The sequence below is a fragment of the Strix aluco genome, chromosome 6 (assembly GCF_031877795.1).
Source record: "Strix aluco isolate bStrAlu1 chromosome 6, bStrAlu1.hap1, whole genome shotgun sequence".
NCBI lineage: Eukaryota > Metazoa > Chordata > Aves > Strigiformes > Strigidae > Strix > Strix aluco.
The window spans coordinates 22711022-22735751 of NC_133936.1; the positions used below are offsets into that span (position 1 = coordinate 22711022).

The 24730-nt window shown below is 38.3% G+C and overlaps 1 protein-coding gene across 1 annotated transcript in view; it reads left to right on the forward strand.

Moving 5' to 3' along the window:
• Nucleotides 1-9660: 9660 nt before the first annotated feature.
• Nucleotides 9661-24730, forward strand: part of LOC141925522 (uncharacterized) — a 34483-nt gene continuing 19413 nt past the window's right edge. The window contains exons 1-14 of the mRNA XM_074829968.1: nucleotides 9661-9817; nucleotides 10610-11178; nucleotides 12700-12720; nucleotides 14184-14243; nucleotides 15441-15494; nucleotides 15795-15839; nucleotides 16655-16681; nucleotides 16991-17035; nucleotides 17674-17718; nucleotides 18370-18423; nucleotides 19669-19737; nucleotides 20409-20477; nucleotides 22391-22459; nucleotides 24596-24664. Coding sequence (XP_074686069.1) covers nucleotides 9661-9817; nucleotides 10610-11178; nucleotides 12700-12720; nucleotides 14184-14243; nucleotides 15441-15494; nucleotides 15795-15839; nucleotides 16655-16681; nucleotides 16991-17035; nucleotides 17674-17718; nucleotides 18370-18423; nucleotides 19669-19737; nucleotides 20409-20477; nucleotides 22391-22459; nucleotides 24596-24664 — 1353 coding nt within the window. The remainder of the gene's footprint in view (nucleotides 9818-10609; nucleotides 11179-12699; nucleotides 12721-14183; nucleotides 14244-15440; nucleotides 15495-15794; nucleotides 15840-16654; nucleotides 16682-16990; nucleotides 17036-17673; nucleotides 17719-18369; nucleotides 18424-19668; nucleotides 19738-20408; nucleotides 20478-22390; nucleotides 22460-24595; nucleotides 24665-24730) is intronic.

Here is a 24730-nt window from a genome sequence, read left to right on the forward strand (position 1 = left end):
TGGTACTAATCTCTGCACAGCTCTGGAGACAGGGAACATCCTACTGTCCCCTTCTGGTATCCAACAAGGCCTCCATAGCCTGATTTGAGGGAGGAAACACTCCTTTAAGAGCGATGCGCCAATCATTTGTACAAAGAACATGAGAAAGTACTTGAAGTACTTGGAAAAATTACTTCCAAGTTTTCTTTCCTACCTCTATACTTCAAGGGTAAAGCAGCTGAGTTGCACTATGAGGTAAGACCTTGGAGTTAAGTAAATATTATTCTGACTACAGTTGACAATAATATGGTTCATGTGGCAATTAAAGTATCTAAAGTCATGCTAACCTTCACACTTCTTGGTATTTTGTATTTTTAGTAATGAAAAAGAAGGTGTAGGCGAAACTTCTTCAAGTTGTGCTTGCAAACATTATTTAACAATGGACTTAAGTACTTGTAAAGCCATGCCATCCCATTTTAAATTTCGCTTAAACCAACATTTATATGGTTTTATGTATTGTTAAAGAAAGACAATGCACCAGTTTATTGTAAGGAAGAGCCTTACCAATTTTTTTGTTCTCTGGCATATGGAGCTAACAAGTTCTCAACTAGTTTAACATATTTCTTTGAATTCAGGAGCTTCACCATGGATAGCTGCAAACCTAACCAACATAAATTTAAAAATTTCTTACTGAAACAAAAATATTGTTGAAACAAACCCCATCATCATTAATAGCTTAGTTTCTATATTAACCCTCAGAGCCAGAAAAGGTGGTCTACCTGGATTTTTGCTAGGCTAGGTACAAAGGATTACAGCAGAACAGTAATTCTATCTACCAGCTGAAATATAATGTCCTTCAATAAGACTATTCTTACCTAAAGGAACCAATACTTTTCTTCACTACACTAGCACTGAATGAGTTACACCACTTTTCTTAATATTTAAGCATTTAAAAGCACAGCCTCCCTCCCTGAGCTTCACACAGCAGACTGTATTGCTTCACACCTACAGAGGATTTTATGGCTATATCTAATGCTTAAGCAATTTAATGTCAACTCTGCAGTAGGAACCAAATCTCTACAGCAGAAAGCCAGCAGCCATTTTGTCCCTCACACTATTTATTGTCTCCACTCCTGGGAAAACATTCCTCTCGGGTTAAATGGACTTCTGCCCCCAAACTCAGGAGGCCTTGACAGTAGCTGCTGAGAAGGGCCAAGCTGCTTGCCCTCAGAAGAGGAGTTGTGTGTATGTAGAGGTGCTGCAGCACCGGCAATCAGACTTCGTTTTCAAAAATTTTTGCATGTTTCCTCTTAGGCAGAGCTGCAGAGGCCGAGGCAGCAGCCGCAGCCTCTGGGCAGGCCGCGGGGCCTGGCCGCAGGGAGCCGGCGGAGCAGCGCCCACTCGCCCGCCCGCCCGCCAGGGCTGCAAACTTCCCGGCATGCACTGCTTCGGCCGCCGCCCCCGGCCCTGCCCAGCCCGGCAGTAAGGGTCCTGTTGGGCAAGTCCTGAACTTCGTCCCATCTAACGCAATTTAGCTTTTACCAAGTTTCATTTTATCCCTACACATCTTAACTCACCTTCTATAATGACTCTACTGCTTCCTAAAGCTCTGTATCAGTCAGATACAAAATCAGGTACTGAGCTTAAAGACATTTTTTAGGGCTAAACAGCAAGATTCAGCTGGCTTGGTGCTCCACATATTTAAGAATAGACAGGATTAAACACGGTCTACTGCTGTCAGTTGTATCTGTGCAATACCATTCAATAATAATTGTGTTTCATTAAGATCTTAACTCACCAAGCCATAATACAGATGACTGCTGCAGGTAATGTGTACCTACATGTAAAAACATACCTATGGAGTGTGCTACAGGCACAGCTAAAGGGAAGAGCTGTTCAAACACCATATAAAATGAATTAATAGATAGTTCCTCCTAACATTGCTCCACAGAAGCAACTCTATGCTGTTTATATTCTACAAGTTTTCATGTACATATACGTTTAAACATACTCATCTCTTCTAAAACCTCTGAATGAGGTAGAGTTTTGCTGGTTTATGAGACTGAAGACCTACTCCCAGCTCCAGTAATGTAGCATTTAGCCACAAGCAAACACCATGTAATAGGGCTGATGTTTCACCTGGGGCTCACCAAGGGTTTTATGAAGAGCCACAGATGCCCACTGGTGTTCAGATACCTACCAGTGTTCATGCTAAGCCGTAAATAATGGCACCAGCTCTGCCAGGAGCAGCAATAGCCAGCTGCATCCCCAGGGTAGGGGGCACAGGGGCTCTCAGCCAGGACCCACCCCACTGCCCCCAGCAAGGCAGCTGGGGGCAGCCCCAGCCCAGGGTATCAGGAACCTCTGTGGGGACAGGATGGGATATCAGCCACAGGTCAGCATGTCCAGGCAAGGTTGCAATAGAGCCAGTGACCAACACTCCATAGCTCCCCAAGGGCCAGGACTAGTGGCTCATGCTGAGCTGAAATAGAGGCCCCAGAGCCATGGGCAGGAGTGTGGGTGGGGGTATCAGGTGAGGATGATCAGGACCATTAAGGCTTATTAGTGCATTAAGGGCTCTGAGACCTAGTTTACTAGCACAATTACTGCTATAAGCTCAGTCTAATGTATACTTTTATACACACTTCAAAAAATCTGTAGGTCAGAAGATGCAAGGTTTATGCAAGTTTAGAGTTATAATGACAAAAATGGTTGTAAGACAAATGTTTGTCTTTTTATAACACTATAAATAATCACCTCTCTGAAAGACAAAATCTATTCCCAATATTAAAAGATTACAACTTTAGAAGTGTATGGAACTTGACTTTTTCTACCAGATCTCTATCACTTTCATTTGCAACATGCTTTAACTTGCTAAATATATTTCCAGCAGAGTAATTCCTTTTCCAGTTATCAGACAATATCTTCTCTAAATGTGCAAGGTGAGATTAAAGCATCTGCTTTTTACTGCAACTCCATCATGAGTTTTCACTCCTGAAAAATGTAATTATTGTACTTAAATAGGAATAGTGTAAAAGAGTTTTGTGTTGCTAATTACAGTTATCATGCTGTTGAAAATCAGACAGGTGGAAGAAAATAGCTGTGCAAAGTATACTATAAGAAGTAACTGAGAAGCAACAGCAAATTCAAAATTACTTGTCAAAGTACGTTTTCAATGGCACCAATGCACCAATGTGGCAAATCAAATCTTTAAGATTTGGTTTAGTTTTCATTTTAAGAGTATTCTTGATCTAGTTAAATGTTCAATATCATCAAATGTTCAGTCAAATATTTAGTATGTTAAAAATGTATCTGTACTCTTTTATTTATATCTCTTCTTAGGCTGAATGCTACAAATACTTTTGAAAATAACTATTATTCATGTATATTATTCATGTATTATTCATAAATACTTAGGCTGCAAGGTAGAAAACACCTCTTAGTGAGAGAAACTAAAAATGAAAGTAGAACTATTAGAATAAAAGTAGAAATAAGCAAATATCTTCAAAACAAAAGCTAATATTGTGATATTACACACAGATGATCAGTATTTACTTACCACCAAAATGCTCAGAGTGAGCTTTTAGCTGTATTGTATAGTGATAAAATGGGAAAGTACTGAAGACAGCCTCCTTCTTTCTATGCCTCATTAAAGTTTTCTCACTGCCCCTCCTGAAAAATGTTGCAGAAGAACAATATTAACAAAGGGGGAAATGGAGAGCCTGGTTCATACCAGCTGCAAAAGAGAAGGCCATCTTTGCCACTCCAGCCCCAAAGAATCATTAAAATCTGTTGGGAGCTATACAAAAAGTAACTCTTTGCCATCAGAGACCTTCCTTACAGCATTTTCTGTGACAGTAGGTTTAGATGAAAACACAGTAAAGCCGATTCGCTTTCATCAGCTCTTTCAGACTACGGGCTCAAGATTTCTACCAAAAAGCAAAGACAAAATTCTGGCCTCACAGGAATCAATAATTCTGCCACTACCTTCGTGTATGCCAAGATTTCATTATAGGTTTTTATAAAGCTGTGCCATTAAGAGATCATTTTTCATATAGAACAATCAGGTTTTGTCACAGAACATAGGTCCACATTAAAAAAATTTTAAAACTGCAGCCACAACAGTTGGCAAATAGAAGTCAATTTGTCAAGACTTACCATACTCAGCTGACTATTCAGCCTGAATCCTGAGCTGTCAAATCCACTAAAACACATTTTGCAGTCAAAAGTTAAAATACAGGTTTCTGTTTTATCCTTCTTCAGGTACAATCTTCAGTGAAGTTAAGTTCTGATTTTTTTAATTTTCTTGTTCAATTACTTTGAGTATTTGAACTTTTGAACTGTTTTTTCCTAAAATTCACATGTGTGATACAACTTATGGGACTGTGAACCACATTCTTTATAACATTGTTCTTTAATATCAGGATTCAAAATATTGTAAATGGTGTGCTTTCATTATTTTATGAGTTCAAGTCAGGTAGGTTTTTGTTTCTTCTGGGCATTTTGATCATGTACTGACATGTATAGTATAATGAAATAAACACTCTTGAAATACCATTACAGCATGATGCAGTCAGGTTAAATGGTCAAGACTATCCTGAGGCCATGAAACGTTAGAAGAAGATGCTGTGAAATGTGCGTATTTTTAACAGTTCACAGCAGACAAGATATGTACACTGAGGTGGGAAAAAAATGGAAACACATTTCAGAAGCATCATGTCAAGGTCTTTGGGACAAAAATATTACCATCAGAGCAGAGGAAAATTGGAAGCATGTTCTGTCTGCTCCATGCTGCTCCCAAAAACTGGCCTCCCTGGTGGTTGAGTATTCCTCTAGCATATAGAAATATACAGATGGTATTTTGCCAGCTATGCTGGCTCATGATTACTCCAGTCCTGACACAGGCTTGTTGGATAGCTGAAGAAGGACTAGTCAGGGCTCTGTCACATTCTAGTGACATGATATCATGCTACAAGACATTAGTTAATCCAGTTTAACAGAAATTACCCAAGGCTTCTCAATAATGTACTAATTTTGCTAAAGAGTGGATGAAGTGGTCACAGTTGAGGCAGACCAGGCGGTAAGAGAGGTACCCACAGACAGAGGGGAAGGACAGATGAAGAAGAGAGCACCAGAAAAGATGTTTTGAACAGTCAAGCCTGCTACTACTTCTGCCTATTGGGAAGTGATAGTGAGGGCTGTTGCTGACACAAGAGGTCATGCTACACCACAGCAACTGGCATCTCTAAGCCCCAGTTCTTCATTCGGTGTTCCTTCAAAGTGGCCTTGCAACCTCATGTAGCTGTGAAGCTGTCATCACCTGCGCAATGGTAATGGCAGTGCAGTGACAAAGGGGTGTAATATCATTTTGCTTTCCCCTCTTAATGGTGCTTAAACACACTCACTTGCAGAAAGAGTGTATCTTTCTTCATGATATCTCTCCTCATGGTTCTAAAATGATAAGGAATTTCCTTTGACTGAGTATATCCAATTTAGCTGTGGTTTTAAATAGCTTTCATATACCCCTTTATTCTTTGAAAAAAATGTTAGGCCTCATTTCTCAGATTGAAATACTGAGATCAGACAGCTGAGAACTCTCGGATTTCAAGCAGTGGTGGAAAAACTCCCAAAGATCTGGATATGCAGCAACATTTTGACCTCAGCTTCAGTTGGTGCAATTGTAACATAGCCCTTATATTCATTTCAGTCTTTGACTCCTGCAAAAATTACCAATCTTAATGCCAACACACATCCACATATTGGAAGTATATGTGAGCTGGGGTAGCTGGGCCCAACTTAGTCAACTGCATATGCAAATCTGTAGTATCATCTCCCAGAGATGTTAAAGATAATTAAATATGTTTAAATAGTAGGTGAATAGAAATGTAATTAATTGTGTGTTGAAGCATCCAGTGTCTAGATTCCTTAAGATAAAATATGAAACTTTTTTATTCCTTTACAAAAAAATTTGAATTCTAGCAATGAATTTATAACATTTAAATGGCAGGATGAATATTCCTAATCATAGCTTTTAAGACACTTATGCCATTTTAAAAATAAATACAGTGTAATGCCGCTAAAATGTTAAATAAGCACTTGGTAAAGTTTGTAGTAAATGAGGCAAGATGCTGTTAATTTTTATTTTTAAGAGTTATCTCAGATGCATCGATGTATACTTATTTTACATTGATATCATTTAAGTTTTGATAAACTAACATAAAAATAGTGTGGGTATTGAGAACATCACAACTTCAGAAGACTGCAAGTCTAGAAGTGTACTGTATGCTATGTCACATAGCTGGAATTCTGGACTGAATAATACCATGCATCCCATGCAAACAGGTATAAAAATGTGGAGGCCCCACTAAGCTTTTAAAGTTGCACCTGGAAAAATAAAAAAAGAAAAATTTGTCCTGAGGGTAAACATCATTCATTAATAAAAGGAAATATCCTGAAGCCAAGAACTAGTTACTAAACATACAAGCAGAATAGTTACTTAATGAAGAAATTATTTGCCAGCTATGTTTTAAGGTAAGAATTAGCAGTGAAAATGAAAGAATGACAATGTTTTGCTTATGGGAGGCTTACAATCCCAACGATAGTTAACATGCTTTTTCTTGCTAGAATTAGATTTTTTTCTCAGTAAGATTTAGGGGCTATGTGAGATTTATTATATCTATTTCAGTTAAACACCATATTATTTGTATTCCCTAAAGGGCAAAAAATTGCCTTTTCATTCCTTGCCTTATTCAAAATCTAAATATGTCAGTGTAAGCATAGAAAAAGTGGCTGAAGAGAAATAAACATCAATTCTCTCCAGTCTTGAAAGAAGATTCTTTCTTAGCTGTATCTGAGCTAGTTTCAGCTTAGGTAAGGATAAGCAGCTATACAATATGTAGAGTTGCACTTCAGCCATCACAGATTTTGCACTAATTACTGGCAAAGATGGAAAATAGAAAACCATAGCAAATGGCTTCAGCATCCAGCTGCATTATCCTACCAGTCCCTCCTGCCTATTCAATTTGGAGCCAAAGCTGCATCTTTTCCCCAGTCCCCTCAGCCTCAGCTGTATCGTAAGTGGGCTGAGCTGGTGGACACTTAAGATGGAAAGGAGGACAGCAGTTAGTACTGGATCTTCTTTATGTGCATGTAGGTAGAAAATGATGGGTCCACAGGAAAAAAAAAAAAAAAAAAAAAGGCATGTATTTCTGTGGAAAAGAGCTACTTGTTTAATATGTCCGTTTGTAATGCAAAAGCTTTCTGAGGATATTTGAAGAATTAGGTGACAAGCTGCAATCACGGGTAGGATATAGCCTTCAGGATCCATAGCCACCTAGCTTAGGTTTTGAAGGCATCATACTATGTGTCAGTCCTCAGTCTTTGAAGGGATAGGTGTGACAGACAAGCCTGGAGAAACTGTACAGCTTTCAAATTAGTCTGTCTTTTTTACCTCCTCATGCTGGGCAATCTCACCAGCAACTGAAATTTCACTTGGCCCAGTCCATGGGACAGTAAATATTTTTCTACTACAGCAGTAACTGGAATCCCTCATTATGAGATTCATTTAGGTCTGAAAGGGATGCTACAGACATGGACTGCTATGATGATGTTGAAAACACGATGCCCAGTACCAAAAGCTGCCTTGCCAAAGCATGACAGATGTGCAGAAGTATGGGGATGAAAGGTTGTACTGGGTCTGGCTGAGCCAGAATTGGTTTTCCCCTGTAGCAGCCCTCATGGTGCTGTGTTTTATGTTGGGAGCTGGCAGGGTGTTGATAGCACACTGGTGTTGTGGCTACTGCTGAGTAGTGCTTACACAGCACCAAGGCTCTTTCTGACATTTCCCCCCCCACAGTGGGACGGGGTGGGCAAGATCTTGGGAGGGGACACAACCAGGACAGCTGACCCGAACTGACCAAAGCGATATTCCATACCATCTGACATCTGCTCAGTATAAAGCTGGGAGAAAGGAGGAAGGGGGTGGGGTCACCCTTGGTCCTCCAAGGCATATCGGATACGCGTATCGGAGCCCTGCTTCCTGAGAAGGCCTGACATCGCCTGTTAATGGGAAGTAGAGAATAAATCTGTTTTCTTTTTTTTTGCTTCCGCGCACGGACCTTTGCTTTGCTTTGCTTATATTAAAACTGCTGTTGTTTTACCCACAAGGGTTGTTTTGTTTTTCTATCTTATTTTCTTTCCCTTCTTTGCCCTATTGAGAAAAAAGGGGGAAAGGCGGGGAAGTGATAGAGCGACTTGGTGGGTACCTGGCATTTAGCCAAGGTCAAACCACCACAAAGGTATGTGGTAGCAACGGGAGAAGAGAGAGAACAGAACTGGGCTGGTGTGTCGGGAAGTGTGTTGGGGTGAGAACAGTCCTCTTTCCAACATGTGCAAGTATAGATGAGGATTTATGTGTGGAAATGGCTGTGGGGGACTAAACCCAGGATGCATGTGCATAGCCTGGGGCAAGGAGAGGAGTAGGTGGGTGCCGAGAAGGGGGAGCCAAGATTGCTGTTCTTCCCCTTTCTCCTTGCCTCTGTCTGCTGGCCCCTCCTGACACATGACACCGATTCTCACAGGAGGTTGCAGCCCAAGTTCTCCCTCCTTTCCTCACAGAACATCCAGCACACAGAGGACAGCGCAGCTGCCAGCAAGCCCAGGGCAGCGTCCTGCATCTCTGCAGAGCCTTTTGCTTAGAAACATCGAGGTAAGGACCCCCTTGTCCTTCTGTGTCTGTGGGCACCAGAATTCCTGCCTTAAACTGACAGGAGCTGAGAAACCCTACAGACATGGCTGTGTTAGGGACTTCTGTGAGATGCTCAGTCCTGGCAGGTTCATTCTTGCGACTGAGCTTTTGCTACGTGTTGTGCCTACCTGGGAAGAGCTTGCAGGGAGATGACAATGAAACTGAAGTGGGGCAGGACTGACTTTTCAGTCCCTGAGCAGCCAGTGAGCTCCATGTGTGTCTGTGAGCCCAGGACAAACAGCTCTGGTCCCTGCAGAAGGAAAAAGTCCTATCAATAGGTAGCTGTCAAGCCTGGGCTCAGCACTCTGGGCCCACATGTCCCCAGAGTAACACAGCAGCTACATTCATGCCTGGACAGCACCCTCAGGCCATGACTGTTCCTCTGTAGGACTGCTGAGATGGGGGGCTGTGATAGCAAGGAGAAGTATGCGTGACCCTCAGTTCATAAGTAAAGAGAACAGGGAAAAACTTGGATCTGCCTCTGTACTTCCTTCTCTCCATGCCAGCTCTCGAAAAAGCAGGTTTAAAAAAAACACCCCTGTGAATTGCACTTGGGATTCACACTGAATCCACAGGGGTACAGCCAAGGTTAGGGTTTCTGAGAAGTGCTGATGGTGCAAACACTAGCAGGCAGTGAGAGAGAACTGAAGTATGTTTGTAAAATGTCTGTCTCCAGTTTGTCATATATTTGTCACTATATGCACTATGCTTGAAAATCACTCCAGTATGTCTCTGTTTATTATTTATTACATATTTTGGAGAAGATCTTACTGGGGGGGAAAAAAAAAATCAGCTCATTTTTAGGAACTATATTTTAAAATACTGCCTGCTAAGCAACCTGTTAAAGCAAAATTGAATAATGTTTTATTGTCCTCCTACTGCTATACTTCTGTATTATTATTTGTGTTGTTTAGGAAACAGAAACCAAACAAATTATGTTCTTCAGATTCTGGTGGCTTTTGTGGATACTTGAACACCATGAGTTTTTGGCAGAAAATCTCAGGGAAGAAAAAAGATATGGATTGAGAAGACCAAAACCTAAACACATTCTGTCAAATACAGTAGAAAAATATCCCAGGCCAAGTGATCAAGGTGAATATTGTGATTTTAAAACAGATATGGGGTTTTTTTCCTGATTCATTTATTTGAATTCTGGACTACATGGCTAACTTGCTCTCTAAGGTATTGCTTATAATCAGCCAGGCTTGCCTCATCCTGCATTTTCACATGCCTTATTTTTGCACTTTCATCCTTTTACTCCCATCTTTCCCCTCCTCTTTTGTGTATTTCAGAAAAGGAGATTACTTCTGGGCTTTTTTATGATATGGCTGATAGCCTGTTACTGTCACAACAGGAATAATAGCCCATATAAGGTATTTCTGTAGAAGTAATGTAATCAGTAGTTTGGTAAATTAATATTCTGCAGATCCTGCTTTTGGAAACTCTTATGTGACTGGATATGAGTGTCAGTACCAGGGACAAAATCTAGCTCTGTCAAATCACATACCAGTGTCTTATTCAGTAAGACTCATTTTCCTGTAGATGACTTCCACCTTCCCAGTCCTCATCCTGGTAGGATATTCGTGAAATACCAGGCAAGAGGACAGAATGAACGTATAAAACCACTACAGCATTCCTCATTTCATACTACAGGACATCACCTCACCTTCAGTTTCTTATTCCTTGGGGCACCTGTTCTGGAGCAAATTCCTCAGCTTCTATATGCTGTATCTTCATGACGGTCTCACACTTGTCATCACAGATGTTTTCAAAAATTTCCATAACTGCACTCCCACTTTTGAAGTCTGAAATGCATGTAAGTGTAAGGGTAGAATGAGATTTAGTATGAAATCACTCACTCACCTACCTACCTATTTATTCTAGATGAAGACTGCATTCTGGAAATTGCTTTTTTACTGGACAGCTCCGAAAGTGCTAAGGACTATAATCATGAACAGCAGAAAAAATTTGTCCTGGAAACAGTAGACAGAATGAAAAGTTTGCAGCTTAGTTCTGGACGTACCCTTAGCTGGAGGATGGCCTTACTTCAGTACAGCAGCACTGTTTTCATAGAGAAAACCTTCCATGACTGGAAAGGTCCTGAAGCATTCAAATCTCACATTGGTCCTATCTCCTACATAGGTCATGGCACTTACACAACTTATGCTATAACTAACCTCACACAACTCTACATGACTGAAGGGACTCCAGGTAGTGTGAAAGTAGCCATGCTCTTCACTGATGGGGTGGACCATCCAAGAAACCCAGATATTTTTGCAGCTACAGCTGATGCTAAACACCAAGGAATTGTATTTTTCATAATGGGAATGACCAGAGTGGCTGAGGAGGTTAGCAATGCTGCCAAGCTCCGGCTCCTGGCCAGTGTCCCAGCATCCAGGTTCATTTTCAACCTCCAGGAGAAAGAAACTGTGGAAAAGGTTCTCAAAGAAATGGTATGTATGAGAAAGAATTTGAAATAGTTATAGGAACATATGTAAAAAATGGTCTTATTTCCAATATTTTGAAGCGCTTATGCTATTGAAGACACCCATACTTTTACATGTTAAAGCAGACCACTTATTAATAAGACCACTATGTCAAAGTACAGGTTTTCTTTCTCTCCCCACCATTCAGATCTTGCCAGCCAAAATATTTGAAGTTGAAAATTGAATCAGACTTAGAGAGACCTGTTGTGAAGTTATTTTTATCTCTGTTTTTCCTCCTAAGAAAGGTATTTTAAACCTCCTTTCTTAAAAAAACAATCAATTTTTGACATTCTAGTGCTTTCTTCTGTGGTAAGAAGAATGTGACATCACCTGTTGTACCAAAAAGGTTGCAGCTCTTGCAGAAGTGAAAATAAATTTGTTGACCTTAATGGAGATACGTCAATTTAGGTAAAATCTGAGCTTGGCCATAGACATCTTTAAATTTCCATGGAAAACCTACCACATAATCAAGAGGGAATGTGTAAATTGAGCTTGAAGTTTTGCTTGGGTGCGTCTTTTCTGCATGTGAACTTAATTTATAAAAAACATTCCCTGCCAAGTATGGAAAATAAAGCCATTATCTAGCCTATAAATCTGGTGACACAAGCTGTGGATGAAGTCCTGATCTGAGCACGTACAAAGATATAAAATAGAACTATGAATAACAGCCAGGAGACTTCTGCAGTGAAACTGACACTGAAGTGATCTCGTACAGGCCTAGAGCATGTACAAAAGCTGGCCTTCCTCTCTGTCTGTCCTTCACCTTGACAGCTTGCCACTCTGCATTAGTTTCCCTGCATATCACCCCGTTTTATCTGGTATTACCATTGCTTTCTATACCATAGCAATGACCTCTCAAGTTCCAAACAGGCAGCCATCCTCAGGTGCCTTCTTTGCAGAACATGGCTGCTGTCTGACTTAAAACATGGCTTTGGCATAATTATATGTGCGTACATGTGAATTTTAGAGATGAGCATTACTGCTCATCAACACATTTATGTCCTCTCAAGAGAATACATCAGTTGTGAAAAGTAGGAGGAATGCATTGTATGTGGGTGTTTCAGCTGTAGAGATCTTCTAAAAAATAACTCATTCACTCCTACTAGAGAGCTGCTGCTATTCAGCACACTGGAAACAGTGTAGTTTCTGAATGCATTGTTCCCACATACCTATCTAATTATGTTGGTTTAGGTCTGTTTACCATTGTAATTTTAGCAAATTATGGCTGGACAAGGAGAGTCAGTGGTTTGTGCAGTCAACCGTCTATAATGGGAATTGAAAATATTTAAATTATTTTTTTAGAATGGAGAGATTGCTATAATGTTTCTCAGAAATTAAAGCTTAATTAATGTTAGTTAATATGTTAATTGCATAATTTCATTAGCTAACTGCTGAAGCAATTTATTTTAACATCTTTCAGTGTCCATCCTGTAGAGCTGGATTATGACTTTAAGTTTCTAATGTTGTTTTGAATATCTCTCTTTACAGAAAGATCTATCTGAGGAAGAGGTAAGTTTTGTGAGAGTTTTTTTCCTGTACAGAACTACTGCTTAACACAGACATTTACAATTATATGGAAACATAAGTCAAGAAAACTGACAGCTCAGGAAGTTGGTTAAATATTTAGTCTAATGGGATTGCCTTCAGGTAAAACATCTTTTGTATTTGCAGGACAGAGCTTTAATTTGCTAGCCTAATGTCTTTACTTTCCCTCCTTACTTTCAAAGTTTAAAAAGAACAATGTGTCAGTATTCAGGTTAGTAAGAGTTTTCTGATACATCTCAGCATGTCATCCAACAGACTCAGTGGATAAGAAGGCATAACACAGAGCTGAATGTGGTGCAGTTCTAGACCTTAATGCTCTTCCTATGTAATAGAGTTAAAAAAGGGAAGGAACTCGAACAAAGCTCCACCGTTGCACCTCTCCAGTTTCTCCACACTGTGTCACCCTGACTGCAGGCATTGGTAGGTCCGGCTGCCATTTTGAGGGGAATAAAGTTAGTTTTCCTTTTAAAGATGTTAGTCCTACTTAGGTACAGTTATCTCAGGCAAACACTGTTCTGATGAGCAGCTCAAGGAAACTGCTAAGTATTAGGAGTGTCTGCAAAACTTGAAGCATTTTATTTTTCACTAATTTCCACTGGCATGTTGATTTTTCTCTGTCAAAATAAATCCTGAATTAGTAAGACATTCAATGTTATCCTTGGAAAACATATTATTACTAACTGGGATATTCAGATAGCAATGATATTTAAACCCTTCACTTCTAGACATCTCCAAGCTGAGTGGAGGTTTAATAAACAATAAAACCAAAAATAAAAACAACATTCCTTATTCCTCCTCCAAAAATAACCCCAGTATCTGTAATAATTCTGTATTATGTAATGGTTTTAAAGTTTCAAAAATATTCTAAAAACCACGTAACTACATACCATAATGATGATTGACTGGGACATGTGACGGTAGAGATGATGGAAGAAAAAGAAAGATTAGAAAATGAATTGCATTAACTAGATAAAAGTATACATCCATAACATGTTTTGTTTACAGATCAAGCTAGAGCTAAACTGTGATCTACATATAGTGGAGTAAAGTGAAAAAAGGATATAAGATGTTTTCTTACCCCACTGTCTTGACTATCTCTACAGTGAGTAGTAATCAAATTCTACAGTCATAGACACAGCATACCAATAAACCGACCTTGTGAAGAGTTTGGAGGTAAAGCCATTATCAAGATGATTGAAATTTGAGGAGTAGGAATTATATGGATTTTTGGATCGAGTGTAGGAGGCCACACTCCTGATGAGTGGTAAACTGACAGTTAAAAGATTTCTGTAAAACTTGTAAATATAACTGGCTTCTTATAATTACTGGTGTACTCAGACTAGCCATACAGTAACTTAAAAGCAACATTCGTGTGTTTTCTATCTCTTCTATTAAAATGTGCTGATTTGGACTATTTTCATTCAAAGTGTCCCCAGGCTGCCACATGTAACTGTGAGAAGGGGGAAAGAGGCCCTCCTGGCCCTGCTGTAAGTAGCTGTCATTTCTCAAATAACTGATATACAGTATAAATCAAGATTTATTTCATTGTTGGAATTTTTTTAGGAAATTATTTGAACCCAGATCCTGAGACAACAAAAGTTCAAGGTTCAATACATAGTCCCCCATAGTTACATTGCATGGAAATGTCACACCAGTAGGAAATGCACCAAGAGGCCTGAGAATGCCGTGAGACACTCCCTCTGAAAAAAGAACCGTGTCATTTGGTGAGGCTCTCCTTTTAGCCACAGCAGTTTAAAAGGCAGGAACTTTCCTGTGTGGAACAATAATTCATCTGTTAAAATCAGACAACCAGACCAGCTGGATCTAACTAGCGCCAAATCATACACTAATATCTGAAAAGTTCTCTGAAACCAAGAGAGAGTGCAAGAGGCTGAAGCATTAGCAACAACTGAGATAAGGGACTTGTAAAGAGGGTAAAATAGGCTGGACTTCTTTCAGAATAGGCTCACAACTAGAACCCCTAAGCAAATCTAGGGGCTTGCTTCATACAAGGGTTGGTGATCTAAACTGCAGGGTTTATGTTTCAAAAAGAACTCTCGGAGTTGAATGGTCTGATGTTATATCCCTAACATTGAACTAAAGCACCATAGTACCTTATAACCCTTGCTCAAGGTGAAGGGACAGTGTCAGAATTTGAAAGAGAAACTAGAGATCTGGCCATCCTCATCCTTTCGACATGAACATCCTATACATACATAAACAGAAATACACACTGGTTTTATCCCACATAGTACAGCACACTTTCATTGCAAACATAGCTTCTTGTGTGCAAACAGTAGTTTTGATTGGGTTAGTATTGGATGTCTACTTGGAGAGTGCAAATACCTCTTAAACAAAATCATACACCTCAAAGAGTTCAAAAGAAAACAAAATACCTGCTTGGCAAGCTGGGTAGCTACAAAAACATCTGATGACCTCTCTTCTTCGGAGGAGACCTGAACAATTTTTGTTTACAGCAAAGACAAAAGAGAAAAATGGCTGCCTATTGAGTTGGTCGTCCTGCTCCCAGAAATTCAATTTCAAGGTTATGGTAAATGCCGAGATTTTAAAAAATAAATCTATAGGAAGCAAATATCCTAAACATATAAAAAAAATACTGTATATATTGTAAAATAAAATCATTTGACTAACATATTATAAGAATTTTATTTTGCTGTTTTCAGGGTAAAAAGGGTCGCACTGGGGATGATGGAGCTCCAGGCCTGAAAGGAGCAAAGGTGATGTGATTTTTCGGATTTAGGAGAAAGATTTGGTACTTCATTAATATGGAAAGACTATCCTAATAGTGCCCATGTACTTTCCACCTGTGAATTTCTTAAACTTCATCCACCCCCTTTTGCTGTAGTAAAGACTAAGATTCTTTACAAATTAAAATCTTATATCTAACATATAAAATCATCAGTGTAAAAAGAGGGAGCTGGTATGCTTCCTGTATTGCACTGAGATACCTACTCAGATAATCAGGACAATGCTAGCTTATCCTGATTTCACTGATCTTAATGTTGGATTATTCATAGGGGGAGCCAGGTCTTAATGGAATCCCAGGACGAGATGGAATAGAGGTAAAAAAAAATTTTTTCCGCTTCTTCTCCAATGAGCAGTGTTCCTTCAAGGCAAAACACCACGGTTTTTAAAAATTTTTAATTATAATAGTGAATTCCAATTCTGGTTTACCAGTTAATGATTCATTAACACTAGAAAAAATGAAAACATTATCATTGCTCAAAGAAAGGGAATAATTCCTTCTTATAAGGGTGATCTAGAAAACACTCTAATAATCCGTAGTCCCTCCAAAAAAGTGTGAAAAGCTCTGATATGATAATCTAAGAACATTACAGAAATTGACATTGCCTGCATCTTTATGGGTCAGTTTAAATTTTTCATTTGGCAAAGGAAGGATCCAGTGTGTAATAGCAATGAAAAAGTTAAATGAAATACATATAGGAAGTATCTGTAGGACTAGCCTCTTAGTGCTTAACTCTGAATTCATTCACATATGAATCACTCTACTTTATATTTTCTTATTTATTCAGTACATCCTTTTCAATTAGTGACTTTTTTCTTGCTTTTGTATTTTAGCACGTTTCTCACTAAGATAGAAATATGAACTCTAGTTGATCTGCTTTTACATCATCAAAATCCCAGTCTAAAAAATGACACATGTTCACACATACAACAGCATCTACCATGACCAGTAGGTGCAGTATTTAGAGTTATATTGCCATATTTATCAGAGATCACCTTTTCTACCTAATTGTTCATTATAACCTGAAATGTTTTTTTCTATAGAGATTAGAATGTTAACAGCGCCAATACTCACATTCTTACATTTGGGTTATATATCCTCACAACCTGCTTTGCTTTTTCATTTTTCCAGGGGAAATCTGGATATAAAGGAGAGAAGGTACTATTTTTAGTCAGAACTTCTACTTACATATAGACATTAGAACTTCTACTTACATATAGACATTTGATGTTATTATTATTTATTATGTATAGTTCCATATTTCTTATAAATGAACAATAACATCATCTTACTAGCTGCTGCACAAGTTCTAATAGAAGATGTGTCCCTTCCCCAATGAACTTACAGCACAACTACTGCAATATGTCATGGATAGAATAACATTTAGGTTTTCAACTAAACCACCCAAAGAACAAGGATTATATGCTCAAATATACCTCATAAATATTTGTTCCTGTTCCTTTCCAGGGTGAAAGAGGTGAATGTGGAATCCCAGGGATAAAAGGAGATAGAGTAAGTATCCACAAAGTTTTTATGCTTTCAGGAAACAGCTAAAATGCAGAAAAACTACAACTCCCTGAATAACAACCATGGTGATGGATTTAAGGCAAATATTAATTCTAAGGCTGAGGGACATTAACAACTGACAGTTTTAAAAAATGAAGTGAGCAAGGATACCATTTTCAGTAACTTTCTCAGCTCCTTCTATATTTTCATGCAATTTGTCTTAAGGCCCAAGCCTAAGCCTGTTTATAACAATGGTAAAACTCGACTTAAACAGAGGCAGAAGGCCTTGAAGCAGTAAGCAAATGGAATGAGAGGTGAAAATTAAATCAAGGTTTCTAATACCAATCTGCAAGATTTGCTGTGTAATTGCTGTGAATACTTTAAGTGAAACAAACAGAGTTTAATCCTGGATTACCAGTCCTTGATAATTAACTCTGTTCATTCTTACTCTGTATTCTGATTACCATAGTCCATTTAAAAAATATTTACTTAATACTTGCTGGCTGCTGAGCTTCTCTTGATTTTATTTTTTATTTTAATGTAAAGATATCCAAATAAGATACCTTAGTAAAAAGTTACCTAGAAGTGTTTTTGACCAAATCTAAATACACATAAATGTACCCTTTTTTTGACTTGCCTTTCAGGGTCCTGAAGGCCCAGTAGGCCCCAGAGGAACAAGAGGGCTACAGGTAAAAAAAAAAAAAAACAAAAAAAACCCCAAACAAACTATAAAAACAACAATACCTGGTTCCCCGGGATTCAAAGCTCTCAAATAATATCATACCACAACTGTCATGGAATCTTTGAGTCACTGAGTTCAAGGCATCCAAAACCTATCTTCTTAAACAGCAAAATTAACAAGAATTTGGAGGAGCAGTCTAGACAAATAAATCATCCTTAGAATTCATTCAGTCTCAAAGACCACAGCAAATACAGTTCCATAAAAACCAAAATCACTCGCTTCCCATTCAGTGTCTTAACTATTTTATTACCTCACAGAAGTACATGGAAACACCTTAGTCTCTTTTCATCACAATACTCTTGGACAGAAGGCCAAGAAGCTTAGCCCATCATAGATGATTCAGTAAATCTTGACTATAGATTAGCTTTAATTGTATTCAGATAAAGGCAGACCAAATTTCTCTCCACTGATTACCAGACCCAGCTCCAATTGAATTGAGTAGTTGAATCTATACATGCATCAGAAAGCAAAGCTTCAGTTCTGAAATGTTTGTAATTTATATTTTCATGCAGACTACAGCAAATTAGAGACTGTTTTTCAAGCCACCATTGTTCTGAAAGCTTGAAAAATCTCATTTAAACCACTCCTGTTTTAATAGGGTCCACAAGGACATTCTGGAGATCAAGGGCCTGAAGGTCTGCAAGGATCAAAGGCAAGAACTGCATTATTTCTTCTCTTTCTTAATTTTAAAAGGTATTAATACAGCATCACAACAATAATGCTTTTATCCTTATACCCCATACCCTTCTTGTAGGGGATGCAGTTTAATGTGACATTGCTAGCAAATCATATACTCTTTGTATTCTACGAGGTTCCTAAGAAAGGTCTTCATTTACTCTTTGTATTGGATTCAGATCCCAATCACACTCCAATCTTTTCTCACAAACAGTTAAAACATGGCAGCATCACTGAATATTACTTAGCAGCATTGCATTTCTCCAGTTTTCAGTTTAAAACTATTTTTTTCCCTTAGTGCCAATCAGGAATTCTGTTTGGGATCTCAAACAAACTCTTCTCTTGAAACTGTACATTCTCAAGAAGAATTCTATAGCTCAAAATTAGTAGTCCCACTGTTTACTGATGCTCAGCAGAAAATATCCAAAAGTCACAAGGATAAGAGCAATTCAGGACACAGTCTTGCAATGGGCCCTCTGAAGGTCAGCCACAGAAATCACCCAATGCTTCACTGGAAGATCCAGTCCCCTCTGTAAACATAAAATACCTTTTTTGTGTTTGAAAAATGTATGATTTACATTTATTAAATCCTTAAGGTTTGATGGGTTTACTTGTAAATGCCAGGTATACCAATGAAGATTACTTCATTCTGTGGTTCTGTGATGACTTACTATCTTTATCATAGTAGTTTAATGGAAGATGCAAATAGCACTGGGTATTATAGACAACTATGCAAACTGTTTTAACTTCATTAAGAGAGACCACAGTTACACTTTGCTTCTTAGAAAAACCTTAAACTGAGTAATTCAGCCAAAGCTAATGGGTTCTTCAGCTACTGAAGGGAATATTGCTGTGGAGAAAAACTTGAAGATAAGTTTATAAAGGACATTATCTCTTTTGATATCTCTCTTGATATCTTCTTTGCACCATATTAAGAGCACCTGCTCACCAACAGTGAGGCATAGTGCAGTGTCAAAACTCTTATAACCCACATGAAATGAAACATTCTTCCTTTTGTTTAATCTGGTATCACTCTGTACAGGAAATATCTATGATCTTAATAAAGGGAATTTTGAAGCACTGAAAGGGTGAATGTACTATGTAAGACAATTCCAATGGCCTGAAATTCGGGTTATACAAAAAATGAACTTACTGAGTTAAACTGATTTCCCTAGACACCAATTTATAAGCAGAACTGTTTCTTTTTTCATTCTTTGAAAAGGGTGAAAGAGGTCTCCCTGGGCCACCTGGCTTGCCTGGAGAGACTGGAATAGGACTGCCAGGCCCAAAGGTACAAGCATCTCTCATCTTCTATATTACATATATTGTAGGATAAGAATGAAGACCAAGACAATATACTTGCTGGTACATGAGAAACTTCAAGACCCAAAATGCTGGTTTTATGGTACTTGAAAGGTATTTTGTATGTTGATCAAAACTGGGGAAAAGAAAAAAAAAAGTACATTTTAAGTATGTACTTTAAAGGATTTTTTTACAGTAGTTCTTACGCTTGATATAACTCAGTCCAAGCAGTGTATGGCTGAGTGAAAATGCACACATAGTCTTAAAGAAAAATTATCCTGTGAAAAACAGGCATGTTGGTTTGGATGACCGGCATAAAGAGAACAGAAACATTATGATAGAAATACTGACTTCTTGGAAAAGGACGATACGTGATACATAATGTACTAGGAATATGATGGGAATAATTATCTGTTTAGATTCAACATTGTCTTCTCCCAAATGCAGAATTGAGGCTGTCCCTTAATGCTGTGAAACTGCACCAGTTCAATGTCTGTTGGGCCTTGTATGCTGTATGACTCTGAGGACACTCAGATTTTCTCAGTCATTCCTGTATTCTCCATCAAGTATTTCAAGCACAGGATGTCTGAAGAGTTGTTATATGCTGCACACATACAGATACCCAAATCAGGTGTTTTCAAAATACATCTTTGTTTGAAGGGTGACAGCGGTTTGACAGGAAGACCGGGCCCTGTTGGCCCACCCGGAGTTGGTGAGCCAGGACTTATGGTATGTCTATTTTTCATTTGGGGAGAGGGAAGCGGGACAGAAAGAAAAAATTCTCCATGCTTCCCTGTTAAAAGGGATATATATGTGTTAAATGATACCATCTCTTTTCTTTTTTCCACTAGTTCTCACTCTCATACATACTATGTTGTCTGACTTCCATTTCCCTCAATAAAATGGAAATGTTTCCAATTCCTTAACTTTTCTAATTATCTTAGTCTCCAAAACAGCTATGGAAAAATAAGACCTTATGCAAAACCACATAAATATTTAAATAAATCTGTCCCCTGATATATTCAAATCCACGTGGGGTAACTTCAAAGCTGACTGCTTTTCAGTATCATTACAACATTAACATCAGCATGGCTTTGAGGTAGAAACTCAATTTCAACCACTGTAACATTAGAAACAGTCATACCTAAACAACCTCCATAAAGACATTCAGATTGCATAAGTGGTCCCAGATAACAATTACCTTCACTGGAGATAACAGAGGGAGAAATTAAAAAAAAAGGTTTTACTTTCAGAATTTATAGTAGCTTTGGCTCTGAAGTCTCTTCCTTCTTTTCCTTCCTTTGCTCCTCCTGGTAGTTGTAAACGCAATCTCTTTGTGGTGATTCAGAAAATCAGTACACCAATTTTATGGTTGCTTTTTTTCAAAGCATCAGCACCTTCTACTAAGCTATTTACGATACAGCAGACTCAAATTCATATCTCATCACCTGGATGAAAGACCCCTAGTGCAACCATGAGGGAGATTTTGTGCAACTTTTTCACAAGTAGCTTTTGCCCATTGAGAAGGAAAGATCTGTAATAATCACTTCAAAAGAGGTGCTCACATGAAAAACAGAAAGATGGTTTGGTAACTGAACTGACTGATCTCAAACTTGCTTGAAAATACACTGCTGGAGAGGAAGGACTTCTCACTGAAGAGCCCAAAGAAAAGAGCATTACTAATAAGGCCAGTGGTGACAGGCTATCGAAGTGGGGCAGCAATGCTTCCTGAGTCTCTTCAGTGACAGCATAGAGAGAAGAGCCCCTTTGTGGGGGAAGAGGTAGGTGCCTGTGATGTGCACCTTTGTTAGCCACAACAGCTGTACTGGTATAACAAAAGATTCTGATTTTAAAAAATATACTCAAGGTGTTTTTTAAATTTACTTTAAAGTGTATTTGCTTCAAAAGTGTTTTCTTTTTATGGCTGAATGCAGTGTAATTAGCTTTACCTAAGAACTAGGCAAAATTCTAAAGCTCTGTGCAGAAGAAGCAGAAGCATATTTAAGCTATGCAGAGCCATATCCACCAGCATTCTGTGATGTGTGTGTAATCTCAAGGAATAAATCAGAGGGAAAAAAACCAGATGCGGGAAAACACTGTGAAGTAGGCTCAATATGTACAGGTTTTGGACTTGCATTTAGTGAAAGGTTTTAGTTGTCTTACTTGCCCCTTGTGTTCCTATCAAATCTCATTTCACAAAGAGAAGGGCATGGTGTTATTCTCTTCACCAATTACAGTCAAATCTCTCTACCGCTACATCTTCAATACTACTCTGCATGGTCTTTCGTCTAGTTCTCCCTATCTCTCATGATTATACTGATACATTCATAAAGATTAGTAACAATTTGTAAGCCAAACTAAAGTTTAGGGAGTGAAGATTTCAAAAGTATAAAGAATAGGAATTTCAGCTACATAACCTGTGATTCATAAGTAACCAGAAAAGTAAAACTGTCTGCCTTGTTATTGCTACAGGCCTGAATGTTCATCATTTATTCACTGAGAATATCGTATTACTGTATTAACAGGTTATAACTACACCAACATTTAAAGATGTGCTTAAAACTGACAATGATATAGAACATGCTGCTGTCGATTTGAGTGATTAATACGTATTCTAGGCCATTTTAAACTTATGTTAACAGGGGCCTCAAGGACCACAAGGTGTTCAAGGAGAAAGAGGTTCACCAGGAGAAGGGCTTCCAGGAGCAAAGGTACAGCAGTCGAAGGGTTTTAAGACCAGAGCAGCACCATTAAATGAGTGCATGCCAAAACAAGTTCATAGCAGCCATGGGAATCTGAGAAACTAGCTTGTAAATTAATATTAAAATTTGGCATCAATTAACCTGATATATTTTCATAGAATTCAGTTGGTCCAAACATGACTTCTAGTCACAGCTAGCCTTTGGGGCCTGTAAAGCTGATATTTAATTCTCCTGATGCTTGATTTGTGGGATCTAAGCCTGGAAAGAATTCCAGCTATAATTTTAAAACAGCCTCAAGCATCTGAATTTAAATAAAATATAAAAGTGATTCCTAGATGAAAAATTTAGCTTTTTGTTGTTGCTTTTTTCTAAATCCTTATATAGAGATCTTTGCTGTCACTAAAGACAGGCTGCTAAGCTTCTTAAATACCTCAGCCACAGGCTTATGCATTTTAGCAGAAGTCTGAGTTGTTTGTGGGAAAAGAAAGCTGCTGTCGCTAATTTTCAGATCCAATGGAAGTAATGACAGTAGTAGTTGCACCTACATGGCACTAAAGCCACTGCTAGCTCCTTTTGCTGCCCGCTGAAAACCAACTCCCAGGCTGAGTTGTCACTTTGACCTTTGGTTACAATAACAAAATGACACAGCTTGTACATGAGCTAAATAAATAACTAAATGGTTCGCTCATTTTTATGTATGCACCAAGGGAGTTTGGGGAAAACAATAAAAAATTGTTTTGCAGATGCAGGCCCCAACTATCCCTTTACTAAAAATCTTATGATTTTTGCTTAGCACAGTACTATAGTCAGCTAGGTTTAAATCTGACTGCTGCTAGCAACATAATATCTTCAAACTGCCAGTATATATTTTATGATGAATAATATAAATTGTCTAACCTCACTGTTGTATTTACTTAGCACATCTCATGCATTAAAACAAACAAAAAAATGATTTGAAGAAAATGCATTTAGAAATCATTCCACTGCCACTGAAATACCAATTCATGTGGGAAGAAACACAACAAATAAGTAAAGCACAGCAACGATGCACAGTGGGAACAAGTAAAGAAGAATGCATAATCTAACCAAAACTATTGAGCAATTGAGATAGGCAGAATAAAATAATCAAAGTTCAATTCTGCCAGCATTATTGGAACTCTTGATTCTATAAAAAATGTACAACTTTTTACTGCCAGGTCTGACCTGGAGCCAAGCATGTATCAACAGAGTCTATACGTATCTCTAATCCTATTTATGGTTGCCAAGTATGTCAGCTTTCTGGTTTTAAACACATTTTAAACAGGTGATTTGTTAATCTAAATCAAATTTTACAGTTACTTTCTTCAGAACGTTTTTACTACAAGCTCACAGTTCAGTAAAAAGGAAGGCATGTATTCTAAAGCATCAGGAGTAAAGAATGTTATTTTAAACAGAAATCCACATAATGTATTTCAGTCAAAGTTAAAATGATGGAATTGGTTACTAGGGAGAGAAAAGACCTGTCTGAGGCATAACTTTATTGCCTTGGGTGATTCTGTGACAATTTACACAAGCTAACAATCTGTCTCTACATGTTTTATTAACAGAAGTACAAGAAAGCACAATATTCATGTCCTTATTAGTAACCTGCATTTTCCCCAAGACCACCGTTTTGTAAATAAACATTTAGAAAGACAATGACATTGACAAATAGACTTCTACAACAATACAGTTTGGCCTGGTCTTTATTCTGGCAAAATTCTTAGTGAGAGCCAGATCCTCATTGCCACACTTTAATGAGATTAACGCATGAGACAAACAAGCAGAATTCAGCTTTCAGTTAGTCTCATTACTCAGCTCTGCTGACATTTAAAACAGTTGTGGTTTTGCCATTGATTTTAGGGAAAGCAGGACAGGACATTAAGCAATCAAGGTGAGCAGAAAGATAAAAAGAAGCTTGTTCAGCTCTTTCATCAACAATTTCAAACTGCAGAGCAAGCTCATTTGAAAAGGTGACCTCTTTGGTATCCTGGAAAACAGATCCAGGAGCTATTTTCTGGTTCTTCTCGTTTTGATTTTCATGATGACAGAGCAAACAGTGTCTCTAGTTACTTCAGAGGGAACAGCTGTGTGTTTCTACAGTTAACATATTATTTTTTCATATAGGGAGACCGTGGTTTTGATGGACCAAAAGGCCCTCGTGGGCTTCCAGGCATCAGCATAAAAGGTGAAAAGGTGAGCAGTAAATACACCAGGGGATTAACAAAGTGCAGATAAACCTACATAACACAGGGAATACAG